Source organism: Schistocerca serialis, chromosome 2 (assembly GCF_023864345.2).
Source record: "Schistocerca serialis cubense isolate TAMUIC-IGC-003099 chromosome 2, iqSchSeri2.2, whole genome shotgun sequence".
Taxonomy (NCBI): domain Eukaryota; kingdom Metazoa; phylum Arthropoda; class Insecta; order Orthoptera; family Acrididae; genus Schistocerca; species Schistocerca serialis.
In genome coordinates, this window is record NC_064639.1 from 775,848,670 (window position 1) to 775,873,714 (window position 25,045).

The following is a 25,045-nucleotide window of genomic DNA, read 5'->3' on the forward strand; positions in this document are numbered from 1 at the left end:
GCTCACTGTTGCCACTGTGCATGTGGTGTGTTTGAGCTCATGCACTTCTGCTGAAGGTTTGTGTATTGCTCCAAATACCCTCTGAGGTGTAATCTCAAGACATTGATATTGGATTGCTTATTTTCACATGATAAAACCCTGAAGCTGTCAGATGTCTAAACCACGAAGTTCTATTATTACAGGTTTTCATGCAGTACATAATTGGAAACCGACATCTTAATTGATAAATTTCCAATGTTTCATTATGATGAAGTTCTAAAACATACAGACCTGTATTTGCAAGCTACTAGTCATCACCATCTGGCACAATGGGTGTCCAGAAGACCTAGATTCTGTGAATCCAAACCATCTCAAATGTCAATAGCCAGCAAGAACAGTTTGAACGCCCCCAGACTGTGTTTCTGGAAAGTGGATATTCATCTCAACATATATAGAGTACTCCAGATATATAAACAGTGGCCAAGGAAGAGGATGAGGCCTTCAAGATAATAGCTTACGTGCCATATATTGGAAATGTTTCTGTGAAAATAGAGAGTACTATGAAAACATAAGGTTAAAGTGATCTTTCATCTCCCAACAAAAATCTTTGTGCTTCTGGCATCAATGAAAGTTGACTTGGAGCTGCAAAAGGCAGTTGTTTATAGGATTCTGTGCAAGTGTGGCAAATCTCATAAAGAGCACACAGTGTGAGACGTTCAGCAATGCATTATGGAACACCAGCAGCATGCTTGCTTCCTCCAGGTCAGGAAATCTGCTGTTGCTAAACACTGCATTTTTACTAGTCATTCATTGACGTACAGTGAAACAGAAATCGTGGCCCTTACTAAACTTTTGGAATGACTGTATCATGAATTATTTAAAATAAATCAAATATCATCAATATTGCAAATAAGACTGTATGGGGGGCCTTTATCAATCAGGTTGGAGGTTTCCTGTTAGATACTGCATGGAACCTTGTCACAGAAAAACTTTGCGTACTGTGCAGCCAGCATCATTATGCAGTTTTTTCATGTGAAGAGAGTTGATTAAAAATTGATGAGCCAAGCTTCCCCCATGGAGGATGCTCGGAGCAGCGCACAGACGTTTATAGCAGTGCAGCGCACAGACATTTATAGCAGTGCAGCGCACAGACGTTTAGCATGCGATCAATTAGTACATGAACAGTGACAATTAGGTGCACCATACATGCACTAGAAGGGTCATAAATAGGAGTGCAAAGTGTACTTCGGCCAGCGAACACCTAAAGACAGCTAGAACACTAGACATTCAAGTATTCTGACAAATTATCAACATCCGACAATTCAACCAAAATTTTATGGAGAAATGTATGTATCAGAAGAGTTTTAAAATTTCACAGGACTTCTTCTTTTTCTTTTGCAAAAATTTTCAAATCTGTTAGGTTACATTTTTGCATTTAATTATTATTTATGGCACTATTTATATTATTTTAACTCAAGTTAAAACTTTCCTCAGGTGGAACTGAAAGAAGCTGTTGAGGACCTGACAGCTGGCTTAAATTCAAAAATGTCCGAGGGGGGCTCAAATTTCAGTGTGGGACAACGACAATTGGTGTGTTTGGCAAGAGCCATTATAAGAAAGAACAAAATCCTTGTGATGGATGAAGCAACGGCCAATGTGGACCCAAAGTATGTACATAATCTTGGTGCACAAACTGTGAATCATATTAAAGTTTCCACTGTTAATTACAATTCAGAATGTCATTACCATTATTATGATAAACCCATTTAACATAATGATCAGATGTGAAAGCAACATAACATACAGTTGTTACAGATCACTTAAAATATTTTCCCCAATGGCTATTCTATATGACAGGAGCTTAAACAAATTTAGTGTAGCAAAGTTCAGGACACAATGTTACATGGGCACAAACCTTATTGGATTACATGATCGTTCATATTAAAAAAAAATAATGATATGGCAGAGTAAATGCAAGATAAATATTTAAGGTTATCAGTGTAGCATGAATTTTTTTGACAGAGCTTACTTATACCCAAAAGTGCAGTTGCATTTGACCTATATGCTGGTTGAGTCAGGATGTTGGAAGACATTTTTAGTTACCTGTGTTTGCTTGGTAAAGGGACACCAGGTGATGACACACCCTTCCTGTACACCAGACTAGATATCAATGCCCTGAATTAAATCCCTGACATTTCCACAATATCTTGTAAAGTGAGAGAATGAGGCATTGTTGATGACAATTCATTTACCTTGTTGAACTCCTCTTTGTGTTTTTGGCAGTAATAGTCTCCATGCTGGCATTCATGTTCACCCTTACTTTCATTTCCAGACTCACATGTAACAAAAACACAATATTATACTGAATAAGCAGTTACTGTTTACATGTATAAGGGGAACAGTAAAATGAAACTGATACAAATGAAGAAAAAAAAAACAAACTGTTTATTATTTCAAAAGTAATTGACATAACTGTTGAAATGTGTATTCCTCTGCGAGACAAGACCTTCAATGCCTTCCTGGGAAAATGTTTGCAGTTGCCAATGGAATCAGTATTGTGCCATAACAGGTCATGCACCTCATCATCTGAAGCAAATCAGTAGCCGTGAATATCTTTCTTCCAGGCTCCAAAAATATGGAAATTGCAAGGAGAGAGACAGGAACTTTGTGGAGGATGTGTAAGATCTTTCCAGCGAAACTTCTGCACTGTAATTAAAACACGTTGCCAACAAAATGCCCACCCACATGTTTTCAGGGTTGTTTAGACTACACTGCTGAAGTTTCACTGTGAAACCCTTGCATGTCCCCCATACAATCCTGACCTCATTCATTCAACTGCTCCTTACAGTACAGAGAAAAAAGTAATTGTACCATACCTCAGTATTTCCAAATATCTAAAGGAACATTATACAGTGTTTTAGGTCAAGTTAATAGCATGCTGTTACATCCATGCAGTTCCTCTGCTAGCACAAAAATTAAGATTAGGCATAAATCTATTTTACACTACATAGGAAGCAAGTCCAAGCTTGACCATCATATTATTTATGTCACACATGCTGCCTTTACCAGCAGCTAACGAAATTCAACCTACATTTCCATTTATCATTTGAAGTCAGGTGTTAAAATGAATTTTTAAATATGAGACAAAGTACCCAGTTATTTTTGATTTTATGTTTGTCAACTCTGATCAACAGTTAAATTCAACAATAAAAACAAATGAACTAGTATTTCCTTCAGTTGTCAGACTATCACCCAGAATGGAATCCCTATTCATGGTCAAGATGATTGGGTGTTATCATGTGCTTGCTAGCTGAAACTGTAAGTGAAAGTGTTGAGTTATCGATAAGTACACACAAAAAGAAAGAAAACTTGCTAGCATTCAGAGCAATCCTTAAAAAAAAAAAAACACTCTCTCTCTCTCTCGTTTCCACCATAATAAGAATTACTGTACATATGAATGTAAAACAATCTAAAATGTTTCACGTATTGGAAAATGGGTACAGTGGCTTTTGTGGTCAGAATATTCTGGGGAAGAGATAAGATTTTCCTGTTAATGAGAAACATAGCAGTTTTATTAAATTCAAAACCATCTCTACGTCATTAAGCTCAGTTGATTAAATCCTTGATATAACTGACATATGTAAATCATGGTAAGTCCCACCTCTGCTGAAAGATAAATCAAAAGAGCCAATTCCAGATTTTTGCAATGATCTTACATTTTAAGCACTCCGCAAATAGTCTAGGTCACTAACTAGGTAAAATAAGTGTACACAATAAGATAGCTACTCCGTTTAAAAATATCTTTGTTACATTATTATGATGTTGTTCAATGTCTGTTGCTCAAGATTTTGCATTTTTAGCAAGAGGAAAAAAATTAAATTAAAAGTGCATTCTGTCTGAAGGACCAGACACTGCTACACTCCACAGCTATATGAAATGAAACAAATATATTCAGAATTGTGAATAAGTTCAGACTGTAGCTGCAGAGTTTATAAGTGACGAATGAAAATTTGTGCCAAACCTGGATTTCCCGCTTGACATGAATGGTTGGTGTAACCACTTCAGCTAGCCACGCACACCTCCAGGACTGATCCAAATGTCCACGTGTCACTGAGTGTTCACATCCTGCGCCTGCACAGTTGTTGTGATTCTCGCACAGGGAGAGACTTTGTCATTATTTTTGCAGCCTGTCTAGGCATGTAATACTATTTGCATTTTCTGTGTTTTACAATGTTCTACATTGTGTCCTTCAGACTTGCATGCATGACACATTGCAAATAGTATTACAAGCCTAGGCAGGGTGTAACAACAACGATAATAAAGTCTCTACATGTGCAGGAAGCACATCAACTGTGGGAAAACAACATGTGAACATTTGGGGACATGTGGAAGTTTGTGTCAGCCCTGGAAGCACACTCAGATAGCCAAAGAGGTTAAGGCGACCATTCTCGTAAAGTGGGAAATCCAGGTTTATTCATCACTAATAAATTGTGCACCTGCAGTCTAATCATAATCACAGTTCTGAATACATTTTTCCATTGTTTGTAAACACTGGAAGGTAAAACATTTAGGACAACTGTATTTTTCACAAAAAGCCAACTTCTCTTTATCAAACCCTCTTACTTATACCAGTGTACTTACTGTATGACACACTGATCACTGAATTATTTACACCTAATCTGGTAATGAGGGGATGAATTTCACATTCTCTTCTTCGATCTGCAACCCAATACTGACTAATTTCAAAATTTATTCTAAGTTTCTTTCATTTTTATATACATTTTCAAATGAGTACTAGAAGAATTGCCAGTTTAATTTCATCTTTCCTGTGCAGTCCCTGTTGGTAAGCAACTGTTTGTGAGAAGTCTCTGAACAGGTTGAACAGGTACCACACAAAATGGCACAATATGTATCTTGTGTTCGTATTTTCTCTCTCAGTACTCTTTTCAGTAACAACTGTGGTTTCCTAGAAGTTCACCGAATTTAGAGTTCTTAAACTGTACACTGGCATTTAGTGGAGGATTCTCAGCAAGAGTGTACCTTGCTATTCCAGCTCTTCATTCTGCTGCAAAAGTTTCTAAAAGTTCTCTTACCAAAGACAGGTGAAAATCTGCTGTTGTCATACCTCATATTGTTGTATCCCATTAGAGTGGTAATTATTTAAAATGCATCACCAATATGTGAACATGAAATGGTGTACTGTTTCCCAGTCTTAGATACTAAACCATCTGTGCTGAGCAATCAGGAACCGACTGACACATACCCAATTTGTCACCTACAACAGATTTTGGTATAGAGTCACAGAAAGACACAACAAAAAGACTGTCCAAAAGCTAACTCTCTGATAGTCTCTTTGTTGCGCCTTTGTGTGACTCGGCATCTGCACTAAACAGAGAGTAGCAGCTATCCTTTCCATTATATTGTTATATTTTATCCTGGATTTTCCAGGATTTTTTTCCTGACATCCATTTGTATTACAAGCATTCATATGGTGTTACTAGTTGTAAACACCCGTCTCCCCACCCCCACCACGGCTCTCTCCTTCCCCCTCATTTAGTCACACAGTCATGTGATGGAAAATATGAGTACTTGATTGGTTGACATACACTGGATCCTTCATTGATTCACTATACCCTGTCATTCTGAAATATTGTGGTTGTTACTACAAACAGTAACAGTAGCGACCGTTCTGTAGCAGAAGCTCAGAGGAACAAGTCTATGGTTTTGTCCATGTGGTTGGCAAATGCCGGTAGAAGCTTAAGAATCACTGCTTTTATGTAATTGAATATGATAGCAAAAGTAGGTGTACAGTTTCTTGCATGTGGAACACAATTCCTCCTTATTTTGGGTCCCTGTTATTCTCACTCAGGCCTCTGTTGAAAATCCAGCATAAATACGTTAAAATGAACTTCTTTATCTTGTGATGCTGAGTTATGTGCACCAACTAATTTCTCTCTCTCTCTCTCTCTCTCTCTCTCTCTCTCTCTCTCTCTCTCTCCCCCCCCTCCCTCCCTCCCTCCCTCCCTCCCTCCCTCCCCCTCTCTCTCTCTCTCTCTCTCTCTCTCTCTCTCTCTCTCTCCTCCCCCCCCCCTCTCTCTCTCTCTCTCCCCCCCCCCCTCTCTTTTCCCCCCCTCAAAACGTCTTATAAGTTAGAAAAGGAAAATTAACTTCCTAGTTTTTTCACTGTGTAGGTCTTCTGTAACTAGAATTGTTGCTGCATGTTTCAGTTGAACTTAACGAGGAATTGACAAGGTACGAAAAAACTATTCGACTAAAGATGGCATCTATTTCTTCTCACTGTTACATAATGTGTGCATTGTTTTTGTCACATGTGCATGGGATAACCATAAGTGTAGGAATTTAAGGTGTGGCTTCATATGTAATTAGTGCATTCTGCATGTGTAAGATATACTGTACTTGAAATAGATAGCTCAGATCATTTCTTAATTAGCTCTGTATCTTCAGGTACCGGGAAGTAAAACTATTGATTTTAGATGGTAGAAAGAGGAAGGGTGATAGCCCTGAAGTTCCTTTACCTTCTAAATATATAGTTCTTGCTATATTTATGGCATGAATTAAATTTCAGAATGTACTTTTTATGAAATATTACTTTAAATGGCATTTTGCCGGTCAGATTTGCAGTAAGCCTTTCAGTGATCTGTTAAATTTTGTTTCCTTGTCCATCAGTTTGTGCTAAGCAGTTTCATTCATCTGTGTATCTATAAAGAGAGACACAAAATGAAGTTCATAATTAAAAAAAAATTATGAAGAAAAATTATTTTCCAAGTAAAGCTCTCTGTTTCTTCTTAATCTGATGTGTAATTTATTTCTTGAGTGAAATCCTAGTGTGTTTTTTTTTTTTTTTTTTTTTTACATTTATTAAGATTTTATATTTGGTTTTGACCATAATCTGACAAATACAGTACCAGTATGTCTTTAATTTTGTTTCCTTTTTTCTTACACACTATGTAGGACCGACACTCTGATCCAGAAAACCATAAGGCAGAAGTTTAATGATTGCACAGTATTGACAATTGCCCATAGGCTACATACAGTAATGGACAGTGACAAAGTGTTGGTGATGGATGCAGGGATTGTAGTGGTAAGAAAAATCTTTAAACCTTAATTTTTTTGTTATAAGTGAAGATAGTTTACACACAGTTGGTTTTTGAATTGTCTCATTTAATTTCTTCATGAAGTACTGTAAAAAAATAGCAACATGCTGATCCTGTATAAGACTTTTACATTAATATTAAGATCCCTTCAGTTTCGTTTTTGTTTCATGTGATAAGTGGTTAGAGATTATTTGAGGCTGAATACTTCTTTTTGTGCTGCTAAGGCTGAGTGATAACAAATGTTTGTTGGACACAAATACTGAATCAAACCTTTTAATAATGCCACAGCATGCCAGATGGTACCAGTGACTTTGCTAGACCTCTGAATAGTTTTAGGCATGAGATAAACTGTCAGTCAAGATTTTCCCTATTTACTTTATGCTTGCATAAGGTTAAAACTGGATCTCACTAGAAGAGCGTTATAGGAGTGACAACAGTTAAGTCATAGTGTCAGAAATACATGCAGTGCAGTCTGCAAGTTCCTGGCCAAAAACGACGACGACAACAACAACAACAACAACAAAAAATTTCAAATGTTTAACAGTACTGACTATCCATTTATTCAAAATGTGATCCATTTGATTCATTACATTGCCCAGCATGAGTTTTCAATCTCTTACTGTTCTGGGTACCCTTCTTTCAGAATAGGATTGAATGAGAGGGAGTGCCTGGTGGTGATGGAGGGGAGGGGGAAGAGAGAATTTATTTAACAAATTTACTGACTGCCGAGATGTTCTTGGCCAGTGTTACTGTTGGCTGAACCAGACAGTCACTCTCTTTCACTGTCTGCTGCACACTAGCAAATCTTTCCACCACAAACTGAAGGAAATGTTCAGTAACACCCTCCCTCCATCCCCCCCCCCCCCCCCCCACACACACACACACACATAATAACCAGTCATTAATTTTGCTAATTAAAGCAGAAAAAAGTCTGACATGATCGTAACTCTCCTTTAATACTTCTAGGAGCACTATCTTCTGTATTACATAGAAAAAAGGGTATTATTTTAGTTTGCAATAACTACTGTTTAAAATTTTATTTGCTGCAAATAACAACTAAATTTGATTTATACTTATTTTTCAGGAATATGATCACCCACACAAGTTACTACAAAACATGAATGGATATTTGTATAAAATGGTGGAACAGACTGGAAAATCCATGATGGAAAGCTTAATTAAAGTTGCTGAAGAGGTAAGAAATAGCCATGCAGTTTAATCACCATTTATGTTACTATTTTTGTAGTAACCTTAAATACCAAACCACTGAGACTCATACACAAAAACAAAGGAAAGGAAACGAAGTCGCTCTCCTTCAGCAGGCTGTGTGCATATGGACATATGTAACATAATGCAGCGTTAACCAGCTTTTGAGCTTTAAATGGCTGTTCAGTTTCCAATGTTGATGGAATAACATTGGAAATAGTGCAAACATACAGAACATTAAATATGATAGTGATTTTTCATCCTGCGTAGTGCAGACTGTGGCCGCAAGAGCCTGTTCACTCGACGACAACAACAACAACAACAACAACAACAAAGATGGCAGATTGCCTTACAGTTGAGAATGAGCAGAGGCTGCTTCATGCTATGGGGTGCTAAATTAGTACGTTCTTGTACAGGGAAAGTGGTATATGGTGAAGGGGAGGAATGACACAATTCATCCAGACAAAATAAAGAAATGTCTCACGAAGCTAATGACCACAGGTTTGGTAAAGGATGCAGTAAAAACAGGTTGTCCATCTGCATCTTGCTGTCCTAAGAATGTGACAATTGTGCAGAAAAATGTTCAGTCATAGCCCAGGGAAATACACACACCTGGCAGCTCATGAGGGTGGACTTGCAAGGCACGCTGTTGCACAAAGAATTAAACTTTCGAACATGGAAATCTCACTTAGTGGGGCAACTGACACCAGAAGACTGTGATTGAAGAATGGGCTATGTGGAAGTTCGATGGGTTGGCATAAAGATTGGCCTCAATTGCTTCACAACATCCTCTGTAGTGATTAGGCCATATTCCATATGGGAGGTTTTGTCAATTGGGACAGTTGCCTTTACTGGACAGCACAGAACCCTGGAATTACACTGGAGAAGATGCATTCTCATCCAAAAGTGACTGTGGAGTTGGTTAATTGTGAAGTTGGTTAATTGTGAAGTGCAGTGTTACGTGTAGTGTAATGCTGTGTGCGAGTGATTGCCATTTGTAATTATCATCTCCGGCACAGCCTCTGACTTATGTTTCCTCATTTGCTTTTATGATTTTCTGTTGTTTAATTTTCTAGAAAGGAGTCGTATGAGTTATGGTGTGTTTTTATGTTGCATTTAAGTAAATACAACTAGTCCCGCAAAATTGGTGACCCCGACATGATGTCAGACGGTAACTAACGCGAAATTCGACCATTACTGACGCTCTGTATCGTGCCGTGTCGCATTAAATATGAACATCCGCATCAACCGCATTGCGCATCTCCCATGTTCCATCTCGCCCTAACTCACAATGGCAGACAAGCCACTACCATCATGGTGAAGTGAGCTTTCGTCTGGCCACACATGGACAAAGATTGCAAGCAATATGTGCGACAGTGTGTGGCCTGTCAATGGAATAATATTAGCCGGTGCGTTAGGTCACCTCTTGGCACATTTCTTCTTCCAAATCAGAGATTTGATCATGTCCATCTAGACTTAGTTGGACCTCTTCCACCATTGGGAGGATACACCTACTGCCTTACATCCAAAGATTCTTTCACATGCTGGCCCGAGGTGTTCCCGATCGCCAATATCACCACTGAAACTGTCGCGACTGCATTCTTCAGAATGCCGTTACGAACCACAACAGACCAAGGAAGACAGTTTGAGTCGTATTTGTTCAAAGCACTCTTCATACTACTGGGTACAAGGCGCATTAGAACTACAGCTTACCACTCGTCAGCAAATGGTTTATTTGAACGCATGCACCGCCAACTGAAAGTGTTGCTTCAGTGTCACGACTTGCAGTGGAGGACAGAGACGTTGTCCATTATCCTCCTGGGTCACTGCGCATCGCTGAAAGAAGATGTGAATGCCACGAGTGCAGAACTTGTTTATGGCCAGCCGATACGACTTCTCGGCGAGTTCTTTGCTAATGTGCCAGACAACGGCTTTGACACTTCAGATTTTGTATAAAAGCTGCATACACATATCTGGCAACTACAGCAAGGTATCAGCAGACCTGTCGCTCATTTATGTTTGACGAGCTGCGGGAATGCCAAAATGTCTTCTTATGGCATGACGCAGTATGCAAGTCACTGCAGCCACTCTACGATAGACTGTATCTTGTCATCAGTAGGGAGGACAAGACAGTAAATGTTGATGTGATGGGTACACCCATCACAGTCTCCATCGACAGGCTCAAACAAGCTTTTTGCGCTCCTTACACTGGTACGGACGCATCTACTTGCACTAAGAACGTGACCTATGCTCCAGCCACTCCACTGCACGTCACAGGTCAGCCTCAACGGACGTCTGAGGCTGTCTCCAATGCACCATCGGAAGCCTGTGCATGACCCATTGTAACCTGGTCTGGACGACATGTCCGTTTCAACAGAAAGTACTGTTGACACTAAGGGGGGAGTGCTGAAGTGCAATGTTATGTGCAGTGTAATGCTGTGTGCGAGTGATTGCCATTTGTAATTATTATCTCTGGCACCACCTCTTACTTATGTTTCCTCATTTATTTTTATGCTGTTCTGTTGTTTAATTTTCTAGTACAGGAGTTGTATGAGTAGGGTGTGTTTTTTTGTTGCAATCAAGTAAATACAACTACTCCCGCAACAACAGTTTCAAATGTCATCGGCCCATAGCTGCTACATTACACAATGAATGGGGAACACTGCATTCAACTGCTTCAGGATTATGTTTGGCTCATGGTATCTGGATGGGAAAATACCAACAACATTATCTTCATGCAAGACGGTGCATTGCCTCACTTTGCAAGTGTCGTGCGGAACTGGTCGGGTGAGAAGTTTCCAGGATGTTGGCTGTGGAGATGTGGACCTCCTGAATGGCCTGCAAGAAGCCCGACCTGTCACCCTGTGACACTTTTTTATGGGGCTCACAGAGGAGATGTACTGGGTGAAAACCTGTACTTGGAGGCTACACAGAAAGATTAAAACAGTTGTGTGGGGAGCGGGGGAGAGACCTACATTGATTGCTGGACAGTAATTGCAGCATAGCTGATGTATAACATGGCCACTTTCACATGTGTCCCTGCCTTTTATTTGGTAGGAAATGCCTGTGACGTGACCACAGCATGAGTTCATGAGTGGATTTATGAGACTTCTATTGCCCCTGGGTAGTCCTCAAGGGAATGACTCATTGTGTGCAGGACTGGAATAGATAGACAAGGATATCCTGTAGTTTGGGTATGTGTTGGAATGTTTCTTTGGGTAGTTTGGGTAGTTTGGGTAGGATATTTCTCTTATCAGAGCATGATGGGAGATAGTCAAAGGCTCCAACACTATGATCATGAATCATTGTCATGGTGGCTTGGGGTCCCTGCCAACTTTGACACATCTGCTTACAAACGTTAGGACCATGATGTCATAAGTCCAATATGACCTTCAGCATCTCCTCAAGGTGTTAAGTCCCTTCCAAAACCTGACACCTGAAATATTCTCCCCCCTCACACCAGCAACCTACCTTTCACCCACTCCCAAATTGCACAAACCCAACCACCTCAGGTCTACCTACTGTTCATTCCATTGTGGCTGCTTATGTAGACTGAATCCGTTACATGCCATTCCACATCCAAGACACTGTTCAGTTCCTACACCACCTTTCCAAAGCGTCTTCCTTTATCAGTAGGGTCTTTGTTGGTAACTTTGAAAGTGATGTCCTTGTAGACCAACACCCCTAAGGTGATGGCCTGCAGCCATTGAACAAAACAATACTTGTTCCCAGTGTCGTCCTGATAAATCCACCACCTCTTTCCTAATATTCCTGGCGAAACACATCATGACCCACAATTAAATCACATTTGAAGTCCAAATATACGAACAAATCCATGGTACTGCAATGGGTATTTGCATGGCACTGTTCTATGCTATCTTATTTACGGGCGATCTGGAGGAGTAGTCTTTATCCAGTCAACATTCAAAACTGTTTGTGAGATTCCAATCCATTGAGGACATTTTCATGATCCTTTTGGCAAGGATAGCCTTTGTTCTTTACTTCATAACCTAAACACCTACTCCCAAACAGACAATACCTGGTAATTCACAACTCGACAACCAGTCACCTTTCTAGGCTTTGATCTCCAGCTCTCAGATGGCTCCATGCATACATCTACACTGAAGTGCCAAAGAAACTGGTACAGGCATACAGATTCAAATACAGAAATATGTAAACCTGCAAAATAAGATGCTTCAGTCGGCAGCACCTATATATGACAACAAGTGTCTGGTGCAGTTGTTATTTATTTATTTATTTATTTATATACTTGTTCCATAGATCTGTACATGTGAGCAAGTCACTCAGATGTGGAACGTGTCAATGTACATAATAAAATACATAGAATAAAGACATTGTTATAGTATTAATAACAGTGCACAAAAGTCACTTATTAGCTTAAAAACTAGTCAACATAAATGTGAAGATAGCAGTTTCATATTTAGGGCATTATTGCATCTATTTTAACCTTGAACAGTAATCAAAACTCCCCACTTTGGGTTTAAAAGTGACCCAAAAATGGAAATGAGAAAAACACGAATTTTTACATTAGGGCATTATTACATTAGTTTAACAGTAAACAGTGTCAAAAATTTAAAAACATCTTTCCAATCTGGGTTTTACTTATTTCTCTGAAAGAATTCCTCTAGTGGATAAAGTGAGGTCTCAAGTAAATAATTTCTCAAGCTACGTTTAAATACTGATGTACTACTCCTTATACTTTTGATGCTGTTGGGTAGGGAATTGAAAATTTTCGTTCCAGGGTACTTTAACCCCTTTCTGAATAAGTGTCAAGTTCTTTAACTCACAGTGGAAATCCTCTTTTCTTCTGGTGTTATGTTCATGATGTAGGCAATTCGTTTCATACAGAGTGGGGTTATTTATTATGAAGCACATCAGTGAATATATGTACTGAGATGTTGCTGTCAGTATTTCAAGTCGTTTAAAAAGATTTCGACATGAGGTTCGTGGGGGTACACCACAAATGATTCTTATTGCTGTTTTTTGTGCTGTGAGGATTTTCTTTGTGGCAGGTGTATTGCCCCAGAAGATGATGCCATAACACATGACTGAATGAAAATAGCCAAAGTAAGCTGACTTTGAGATGGTAATGTCATTGAAGCGCGACAAAATTCGTAAAGCAAATGTTGCCGACGTCAGCCGTTTTAGTGTTTGTAGAATGTGATGTTCCCAATTCAGCCTACTGTCCACATATACGCCTAGGAATTTTGATAAGTACACTTGCTTTATCATCTGATCATTCTGTGTGATAACTATTTTTTTTTGGGTTTTTGTGGGTTGTCTGGAACTGGATAAAATTGTTTTTTTTTCAGGTTTATTGAAAGGGAGTTAATACCAAACCAACCCAGAACTTCTTTAAGGATATCATTGGCCTCGGATTCTAAGTCAGTAGCTGACACATTATCCACCACAATGCTCGTATCATCAGCGAACATTGTAAATTTACACTTCTTATTGATGGATAAAGGCAGGTCATTAACATATATGAGGAACAGCAAGGGCCCAAGCACTGATCCCTGTGGCACTCCGTGCTGCACAATTCCCCACTCAGAGTCCACTGTATATTGTGATACACTATCTGAAACATCTAGAATAATCTTCTGTTTCCTATTTTCGAGGTACGATTTTAACCAGTTCCCTACAGGTCCTGTAATTCCATAATGACAGGCCTTCTTGGAGAGTATCTGGTGATCTACACAGTTGAACGCCTTTGATAGGTCGCATAAGACACCAATTGGCAGCCTCTTGCTGTTTATAGACTCTAGAACATCATTGGTGAATGAGAAAATTGCGTTATCTATTGAAACTCCCTTTTGAAAACCAAACTGCTGACTGTTAATGATGTTCAGGTCACCAAGGTGTGCCACAATCCTGTTGTACAGAGCTTTTTCTAGGACTTTTGGAAATGTTGTTAATAGAGAGATAGGGCGATAGTTTGACACATTTGTAGCATCCCCTGCTTTGTACAGGGGCCTGACAACAGAGTGTTTCATTCTATCTGGAAACACTCCTTGTTGCATGGATGTGTTGCAGATGTGAGACAAAACTTCTGTCACTTCACTACAGCAAGCCTTCAACAGCTTGCTTGAAATATCGTCAATACCAGCAGAATGTTTATTTTTCAAAGACTGTATGATTTTTTTGATTTCATTGGCAGTAATGGGAAGCACACTTATTTGACTGAAAGGTTCTGGAAAATTATTTTTCATTATACGGGCAGCTTTATCTACAGAACCATGGCAACCTATCTGTGTTGGGACAGTTAAAAAAAATGTTGGTTAAAGATTTTAGCAGTTTCCTCACTATTAGTTATCTCTGAGTTGTCAACAGTTAAAACAATATTTTTGTCTTTGGTGTAGTTTACAGTCCCTGTTTCTCTCTTTATCACATTCCAGATTGTTTTAATTTTATTTTCAGAATTAGTAATTTCAGATGCTATACACATACTTTTAGAGTTTTTAATTACTTTGGCAAGAATTTTACAGTAGAGTTTATAATGTTTTAGCTGAGCAGGGTTGTTAGAAGTCTTTGATGCTATGTAGAGTTGTCTTTTTCTCTGACAGGAAGCTATGATGCCCTTAGTGAGCCATGGTTTTTTTGCAGCCCTTGCAGGTTGGACTCTGTATGACTTTTTTGGAAATACACTTTCAAAGATACCTGCTATCTCATTTGTGAATAAATTGTATTTTGAATTAGCAGTTTCTGCTAGATAAACAGGTGTCCAGTCAGTATGCTGAAGACATGATCGTTTACTCCTGCTACAATGGTAGGTTACCAAGATTTAAGCGAGTTTGAATGAGTCTGTGCACGAGTGGTGGGACACAGCATCTCAGAGGTAGCGATGAAATGAGGATTTTCCCCACATGACCATTTCATGAGTGTACCGTGAATATCAGGAAACTGGTAAAACATCAAATCTCAGACATCACTGCTGCCCAGAAAAAGATCCTGCAAGAACGGGACCAATTACGACTGAAGAGAATCATTCAATGTGACAGAAGTGCAACCCTTCTGCAAATTGCTGCAGATTTAAAAGTTTGGCCATCAACAAGTTTCATTGTGTCATCCATTTTATGAAACATCATCTATTTGGACAAGATGTGGTCAAAATTATTGTTTCCCCCGTTTCTTTGATGAATATCACCCCAGTATATGTAATTGATAAAGTGCAAAAGAATAGAAGTATCGATTACATCCTATGCCTATACTTTTTGTGCATATATAAATTAATAAAATAACATTTATGATGTTGTAGGTAAATGTAATGTCAGTAGTGTACGCATTGCTCAGGAGCACAAAAATATTTGCCACCGGGCAGTCGACCCTGCGACCCTTTCCACGCAAATCCGATCTCTTACCCCTGAGCCAAACATGACTTCCTAAATACACTGTCACAGGGACAATTGATATGGTGCACATGGTGATAGATCTGTATCAAAACTTCTTTTATTTCCTAAACGCTTGGCCATCGGAAGTTCCCACTTGGTGCGCTTTCATGTCTCACCACGCCCTACATGTACCGTGAATTAGGACGAATTTGGTGATGACGAGTAGGCACGAGTAAACTTTGCGAAAGTCTGAATGATTTAAAGATACTGACATTTTAATAAGACATAAGTGCTTACAGCAGCCTACTCATCACATTACGAAGTTTATCAAATGGGCTCACTTTTTTCACCATCTCTCCCTGTACAAGTACGGGATGTGTTCCTTGAAGCATTCTCAATGGACTAGTTGTAAATGTGGTTCTCAGGTGAGGCCTCAGATGTTATGAAAATTCCACATTTCATTGGTGCAACTGACCAACATCTTCAGGTGCAGCAAACACACTGCCTCTTATATAACAGTCAGAGAAGAAACTGCACAGATATGAACACATCAAATTTCGGCAATCCATAGTGCAGACCAGTAGCAAGAGTGACAGCTATGCCACCTGTTGGATAATGAACATCTGTGCAGAGGCTGTCAGTTACACTGAGCACTGCCATCAGCCACATCAGCACACTCAGCCTTTAGCCGCCTGCCGAAATACATATCCGTGCTGTTCTTGCCATTCGTAACCGAATTCCTACAGGCCGCAGGCTACCACCATCCTGCACAATGAAGTGGGGTGCTTAGGACATTTGTCCTCAGAGCATGACCCATTTGGGATGCAGATAGCTTATCTGACGAGTTATGCCATGTCTCTACCGTACTCTGAGGATGGATATTATGAACAGGAGATTGGTCCTGACTTACGATGCCTGGCCCATGTTAGACAAAGTGAGGAGCTGAAAGAAAGTTAAGAACAAAGATGGATTGTTGTCTTGCCACACAGTGGTGGTGTTTCTTTGAAAATGAGAGGATTATTGTATAAATGTAAAGTTAAATGCATAGTTTGCCTACCAACAAAACTCGGAGCTCCTTTATGCACAGTGAAATTTGATCTTGGTTTAAGAATCATCTGTAATATTCACTGTAGCTGCTGGATGTTATACAATGGACAAATTTGCCCCACCGATGTGGATAGATATGTCGAACATCGACGACACGTACTTCTGAACTGCCAGAGAAATCTGCAGTGGCCAAGCATTACCTCAGGACGTTGTATGGCGTATGAAAGTACCAAAATTCTATTGTTGACATCTCTGTACTGGGAAAGCGTTATTAAGGAAGTGGCGAAAATTTGTAGCTAAACTAATTTGCATGAAAGTGACACAGGATACCAACTCAACATGGCATGGGATTCAGTGTCGGCGATGTTAAAATCACAGCGAACAAGAACCACCACCTTCCAACAGAGGGTGCTGGGGTGGCTGATATCGGCACACAGTATGATTGACAGCCGTCTGACAGGTGGTGTAGCTGTCGCTCTTGCTACTGATCTGCATATCTGTGTTATTGGTTACTGAAACTTCGTGCATCCACGCATGCTCAGTTTCTTCTCTGACTGTCATAAATAGGAGACTTCAGCCACAGCCTGAGCAATGTATTTGCTGCATGAAACATCATTAGAATTTCCGCGACATCATCAGGCATCTCATCTGTGAACCATATTTACTACTAGTCCAGTGGGAAAACCACAAGCAAAACATTCTATACCTCTATGGGGAGGAGATGGCGAAAGAAGTTAGTTTCATAAACTTTGAAATAAGAAAATCAGACTGATGTGTGCATTTATGTTCTTTTGAAGAAATTTTCAAATTATTCCAACTTTTGTGAAGGTGATGCACTTTGACTCTGCAGCCCCCAACAGAACAAAAAATAAAGCCAACCACATACTGTTAAGAGAGAGAGGGTTCGTCAAACTCAGTTGGACTGTACTACATATCCAGAGATCTACTGGCCCTTCATCTGAATATTTCATCAAAATTTTCAGAAGATTTTTGTGGGTGGCTAGAGAGCACCATGTGAGCATTCTAGGACTTGAACTGACAACACAACACCGCATGTCAGAATGGTAATTTTCATTTCTTTAGAGACCATTTTCAGCGAAAAGAAAGGTTAAATGACGAAGTTTGTACACTAACCAAAACCAAACCAGACAAAGATTGTAGGTGGATCATGTACAGTTTTATGGACAAATCTCCACCTGACGTGGCGGTTTTGGTCTTAGAGAAGGGGATGAGCTTTGTGCCCACTCTGAGGACATAACCAGTTCTGAATATTGTTAGCTCTGTTGAACAGTGAATCTTTAAACAGCCCAATAAAGCTGCTGAGGAAGCTAGACATTTAACTTGAAGCCATGCCCTGAAATGGGCACCATAGCCCAAAAATAATCTTGCCTGCAGAGAGGTCATTGTTTCAATCTCTTTGTGAGTTTCCTAACATTGTAGTGTTACTAGTGGGTAAAGAAAATGCAGCTGTTATCCTTCCAAAACAGATGTACTTAAGCAAAATGAACCAGTTACTGTACAACCATGCATATTGTCTTGTAAACAAGGACCTCACAACCAAAATAGAATGGAGAACTTTAGAGCTACTCAAGGAGAGCACAGCCTTCGATGTCGATGTTATGACCAAGAGGCTCTGTACTTGGACACCTGATCGCCCGCTCTACCCTTCCCACCCAACTATATGGATCTCATAAGATTCACAAGAATACTGTGCCTTTGTGATCAATAGTTAGCAATATTGGGATGCCAACATACAATCTGGCTAAATATCTAGCAGCACAGTTGAGCACTTTAGTGGGAAAATGTGTGCATCACATTCGCAACTAAAAAGATTTAGTCCATCGGCAAAGAACTTGCGACTTGCACCATCAGATATTCTCATTATTTTCGATGTGGTCTCACTTTCCACTGGAGTGCCATTGCAGAATCAATGTTGATCATTAGTGAGAATGTGGAAGGGTAATTTCTTAATTTGTTTAAGCACATTCTCTCCCGGACTTACTTTTTATTCAATGACCAATACTTTTAACAGACTGACAGTGTCACAATGAGTAGTCCCTTGTCACCCATTGTAGCAGATCTTTTTAGGGAAGATTTTGAGGAAAGAGCAGTTCAGTCAGTGAAGTGCTTTTGGAGATATGTGGATGACACCTTTGTAATCTGGCCTCGTGGCACTGCATCACTTGATCCATTTTTTGAAACATCTAAATTATTTTCATTCTAACATAAAGTTTGTGATGGAGATGAAGAAAAAAAGGTGAACTACAGTTCCTCGATGTGATGGTGCAGAGAAAAGAGGATAGCTCCATCAAGCTGTGTACCAAAAACCTACGCACACAGACGTACACTTACAGGCCACAAGTTGTCACCGTCCTGCACAAAGAAGTGGGGTGCTTACGATGTTGGTCCACAGAGCATAAGCCATATTGGATGCAGACAGCTTATCTGATGAACTGTGCCACCTCCATACTGTATTTTTAGGGAAAGGATATTCTTAACCGGAGATTCACCATGCCTTCAGCCTGGTGTATGCTAGACAAAGTGAGGAGCTGGAAGAAAGTGAAACACAAAGAGGAATTGTCGTCTTGCTATATGTTGCTCATGTTTCCTTCAAAGTAGGAAGATTATTGGAGAAAGTAAGTTGAATGCATCTACTGCCTGCGAATGAAATGCATAACTCTTTTAGGCTCAGTGAAAGATGTTTGTGGTTTAAGAGGGCCCAGTGTCTATAAGATTCCCTGTAGCTGCAAGATGTCGTGTGTTGCACAATAACAACAACAACACATCTGGATCAGCAAGAGAAATCTGCAGTGGCGGAGCATTGCCTCAGTATAGGACATTGTATGGAATATAAAAGCACCCAAATTCTATAGTCACCATCTTTGTACTAGGACAGTGTTATTGAAGAAGCAGTGGAAACTAGCAACTTGACTAGTTAACTCAACAGATACACAGGGTTCCAACTCTGAACAGCATGGGAGACAGTGCTGGCCATGTTAAAACCATAGCAAACACAAAGGAGAACAGTTGGTCATACAAGGGAGGATGCTGCAGTGATGACATAGAAATTCAGTTGACAGTGACGACGACAGGCTCACGTATTTTGGCAGGTGGCTCCCGGCAGAGGGTGCTGGGGTAACCGACAGCAGCACAAAGTATGACTGACAGCCTCTGCGGTGGTGTTCATTGTCCGAAACGTGGCACAGCTGTCACTCTCACTAACGATCTGCATATCTGCACCATTGAGCACAGAAATTTGGCTCTCTCAGGCCTGTGATGTTCTTCAGTTACTGCGATAAATAGAAGGCTTCTGTGACAGCCTGTGATGTGTGTTCTCTGCACCTGAAGACATCAGTTAGTTGCATTGACAAAATATTGTGGCATTTTAACATTATCATCTGGTGTCTCACAGGAGAACCTAACAGTATTTAAAGAATTTCACACATTGTCCAATGTATTATGAAAAGGTAGATAATACAACATGTCATTTCACTTAAAATAACAAAGTTGACCATCAAGTCTCCTCTACCCTCTCCTCTACAGCATCCCTCCACTGGTGTGGTGACCATCTCATAGTGGCCCACATCCTTCTGGACAACCCGAACTTGGCCAGCAAAACTTTAAAATTGCTGACAAGCTACCTCTGTTGCTGGTGGACAGTGCAAAATCAGCAGCTTTGGTTTTACGTTTTACCCATCTAAATGATTTTTACTCCTCTGTGATGTAGGGCACATTAGCCTCATCAGTTGTATTCAGTTATATGTGTTGTTGGTAAACGAACTCATTGTCATTGTTCTCTTTCCTGAGATTTTATCATGTCCATGTAGCTAGTTCTCTTATGATAATGGAGAGTGTGGAAGCACTGCTCGGATGCACAGGGTGTGTCTTCAGGTGTGTAATGTGTCCCAGGGGTCTCCAGCTGCTTTCTGGACTGAGCAACTCCACCATTTTACCATTCTACCCCTCTCTCACTTCTGTTTGCTTCTCTCTCTCTCTCTCTCTCTCTCTCTCTCTCTCTCTCTCGGCTTTCTTGTTCCTCAGATACAGTCAGGTCCATTATTGATATGTCTTCTGTGACCCTCCTCTCTGGGGACTATTCCCAGCTTAACACACAAAGGATTAAGGGACTGATGATTTTTTAGTGTGGGCCCTTTAAACCCATCAATCTAGCCATCAATCCTTGTATCACACCTGTATTATGAAAAGGAAAGTAGTTGCCACTCTTCTTAGAGCAGAGATGCTGATTCACATATAGGCACAACAAAAAGACTGTCTCACATACAGCTTTCGGCCCGTAAGGCCTTCATCAGAAATGTGCAAACACACACACACACACACACACACACACACACACACACACACACACACACACACACACGTACGTGTGTTCACGCAAACACAACTCACACCCACGACTGCAGTTCTCTCTCTCTCTCTCTCTCTCTCTCTCTCTCTCTCTCTCTCTCTCTCTCTCTCTCTTCTCCCCCTCTCTTTCTCCCTCCCTCCCTCCCTCTCTCTCCCTCCCTCCCTCCCTCTCTCTCCCTCCCTCCCCCCCCCCTCTATCTGTGTGTGTGTGTGTGTGTGTGTGTTTTATTTTTGACGAAGGTATGGTGAGTGGCAACTTTCCTTTTCATAATATTGTTACATTCCATCCTGTATTTTCCTTTGTTTGACTCACATCGTAGTTATTTATTACTATCTGTTTTATAAAGACTAATTAATTTAACCTATCTGCTTGACTCATCAGTACACTAATGCCTTCATTCATTAAGCTTTAGAATGCCTTCCTTTACAAATTGGTGTGCAGCAACTATTTTATTACATCCTATGAGTTCCATGTATGAGCAACAATATGTTGTCTAAATAGTGTTTACGTTGCTACCCTTTCCATTATTGGTCACATTTTCTAACATTCTCTTCCAGATTTTTATTAAAAATATCCACTATTGTGCCCAATATGCTTGATCCTATAGCCCATCTCTCCCCCCCCCCCCCCCCCCCCACCCACCCTTCCCCCTCAAAGGATTTAGAGGTGATACAAGTAGCTAAGAAAGGAAAGAAACTTTATCTACTTGAAGTATTTGAAACAGCAATTCACTGAGTTGAGCTTGATAATGTACTTCATGTAAAAACTGGTGAGATAGGTAATGCTTACTTAGTCATTTTTTTTTGGATACTTTTTAAGGTTAGCATTAGTGTGGTAAAGATGAGTGCTCTTGCATATGTAACCATTGGTATGTTGTCTCCTCACATTCCTCTTAACGTCTTAACACTGAACCATCAGCCATTCCATAACATTCCAGTATGCTGGAGCCATACACATGATTACTGAACTAACTAGTGCATGGAAAGGCAGCTGATGAAACGTGTATGTGATGTGACTGGCGTTTACTGCTGTATGATAGGAACACTTGGTGAATGAGTGGTAACATGGATAAGTGGAGCAGAAAATCTTTTGTAGGCTTTTGTTAAAGTAAGACAAGGAGTTCTTGTCTGAATAACTTACTTATTTTTATTTTTTGACTGTGTGCCGTTTATGTAGGATTAACACAGAGCCAGATGATGGGAGCCTGATTCCCGATATGTGTTGCTGAGGATTACGTTCCAAATGTTAGTGGTCATATGCTAAACTTACTATAATGATTATCGTCACAACAGGTATCTCCAGTTCTTAATGTAGACACTATTAGAATTACTCTGCTAACGTTTCCCACTGCCTTGCCTTACCTTTTCCACTCTCTTCTTCTGTCATTGTCTACACCATTCCTTCCCAGTCCAGATCATGCACAGCCTTCGTATGCCAATCTTTCTTTCCCCTACCCCTACCCCTCCCCCTCCCCCTCCCCCATGCAGACATTCTCTCTTTGTCTCTCACACCGGGTATGTCCTTCCATGGGAATTATGGTGCCCCCTAAATATGATGTAACCTACGATACAAAGGCGGTAATCATCAATCCTGATGGATGTTTGTGCGTGGCAAATTTATATTGTAAGAAGTGTTATAACTATGCTGAGTCTACGTTATTATCCATAATGTACTGATGATAGCTGCACTGTTAGCTGAAATCCAGATTTGCAGTAAAATACAGATCATATTACAACCGATCCTTATCCTACTTCTGTTCTTAATAGTAAGTGTCCTTGTGGTAGTATGTGTTAGGGTGTGTGTGGGGTTATGTTTGAATGATCATACTTACGTTAGTCGGAGCTCAAAAACCAGTTAACCCTGTGCTCTGTTACATATGTCTGTGCGCCACACATCAATGTGCTAAAGATGAGTTAGTTCATTTACTTTATTTTACGTAATGGTATTTCCAGGAGTTTCCATTGTTTTTATGAATTATTGAGACTAACTTTTAGTAAACAGTTGTTCATTAAAAGTGCCCCTGTGACTTGTCACTTGTTCTATTGACTACAAACAGAATTCAGTATAAAACTATAGCAGATATGAACTGTTTACTGTAGCTTCCTGTGTCTGACAAATGATGTGGATCGGTTTTTGCACTTACAAGGTATAATTATTACTTAAAATTGATTTTTCAGTGACTATTTCATAAGACATTTTCAGGCATGATTCATATCTTTCTTTTTCAGCACCATTTTCTGTTTAAGTTTTAGTACAGCAATAGCACCAGAATCTGACCAAAGGTTGATATTACTGCAGTTACAGTGGATTATGTGTGTTCACAATTCTTTGTGAAAATACTTCTGCCTTTCTAGTAGAAACCACCCGACTTCAGAGAGACAGTCATATTATCTGGTCTCAATGGCTGTAGAAGTACACAGTGCCCCAGTAAAGAGAGAAGTTGGACTACGTGGCTTCTATCCAGTGTCCTACAAGTGCAAAACTTACAAAAAATTTTGTTAGCTTATTAGTAAAGAGTCAAGACACAATAAAAAAAATTGTAAACTGTAAACAAACTTGGACAGCATTTTTCAGACTGCAGATATTCTTTGTTCTTGGAGTATCCAATATTTGGTGGGTTACGTCTATTTAATGCCAAATGTGGACCTCCACTGCCAACATATTGACAAAGAGGACATTGGTGCAGTATTTTTTGTGGCAATGTCTTCAAACAAAAACATGCGTACCTTGCTGTGTTAAATCATTTGAGAATGAAGAAAGGAGAAATTAGTGTCTTTCACAAAAGCAGCCACAGAAATTAAAACTGGTAATCTTAACTATAAGTGTGACTTAGGGTACAAAATGCAGACAAAAATGTTAGTTTTTCAAAGAAAAAATTCTTGCTTCGTTAGTGTGTGTGTGTGTGTGTGTGTGTGTGTGTGTGTGTGTGTGTGTGTGTGTGGGGGGGGGGGGGGGGGAGGAGTGACCCCCACCCTATTCTGGTGAATAGGGGTTTTTGTGAAAGTTCCTAACAAAAATGTATTTTTTTTCCAGAGCTACAGATCACAAGGAAAAAGCTGAATATATAAACTGGTATTAATAATGGAATAGATGCTGTTACATTCCGTCAGTTGTGATCTGAAGCCGTGTTTGATTGGCCTTACTTAACACAGAACCAGCAAAGTTCTGTTGAAATCTTCCTAGTCAAGATACATATAGAAAGGAAAACAAAGTGAATTTACTATGACAGTTTACTTACGTGTCCCACAGATCTCAGGGATTTTCAGTATTTATAAGAACTGAAAAACTCAGTATATGTTTTGTATGTGTAATGTATAAATTATAAAAACATTTTATAATGTGAATATGTGAAGTGTGATTCATTGTATGTAAATATGTATTATGTTTATAAAGAGTGGTCATGCTCTCTTGTACTTAAAGTACCTTGCACAAAATAAACAACTTTTTGATACTTCATTGACTTTTTCTTCTCCCTAACCATGTGGTATTTAAGGCATAATGCCTGTAATTGTGATTCTGTAAGTTAAAAGCCAATAACATTTTTAAGTCCCAGAAGTCTATTATCTTGTATGGTACTATAGAACTACAGCAGTACAATCTTCCTTTGTTGTGTAATTCATCGTGCAACACGTTCCGCAATGCATAATGCATTAACAGTTCACACATCATGAAAACATAGTTCCATGATCACTAGTTTGTATCATATCTTGCGCCCATTGTAACAAAAATAACATAAAACTGTGTGCTACAGAGAGGAAACATGAAAGGCCTACTGTATAGTATTGCACAAGTAGTAAAATTAACCAGCATTAAGGTAGAAGTAGAAACCATAATCGGAAATTAATTCTACTAAAACTTGATGTAAATTTGTCAATCTTTATCACACACTGGTTGTTGTTGTTGTTGTTGTTGTTGTGGTCATGGTCTTCAGTCCAGAGACTGGTTTGATGCAGCTCTCCATGCTACTCTATCCTGTGCAAGCT

The 25,045-nt window shown here is 39.7% G+C and overlaps 1 protein-coding gene across 2 annotated transcripts in view; it reads left to right on the forward strand.

Annotated features, from left to right (window-relative positions):
* The window catches only part of LOC126457998 (probable multidrug resistance-associated protein lethal(2)03659), a 266,562-nt gene extending 242,049 nt beyond the window's left edge, over positions 1–24,513 (forward strand). For both annotated transcript variants that reach the window (XM_050094769.1, XM_050094770.1), the window contains 4 exons: positions 1,474–1,646; positions 6,952–7,081; positions 8,179–8,289; positions 24,096–24,513. In XM_050094769.1, the coding sequence (XP_049950726.1) occupies positions 1,474–1,646; positions 6,952–7,081; positions 8,179–8,289; positions 24,096–24,122 (441 nt within the window). In that variant the 3' untranslated portion in view covers positions 24,123–24,513. The remainder of the gene's footprint in view (positions 1–1,473; positions 1,647–6,951; positions 7,082–8,178; positions 8,290–24,095) is intronic.
* Positions 24,514–25,045: the final 532 nt, after the last annotated feature.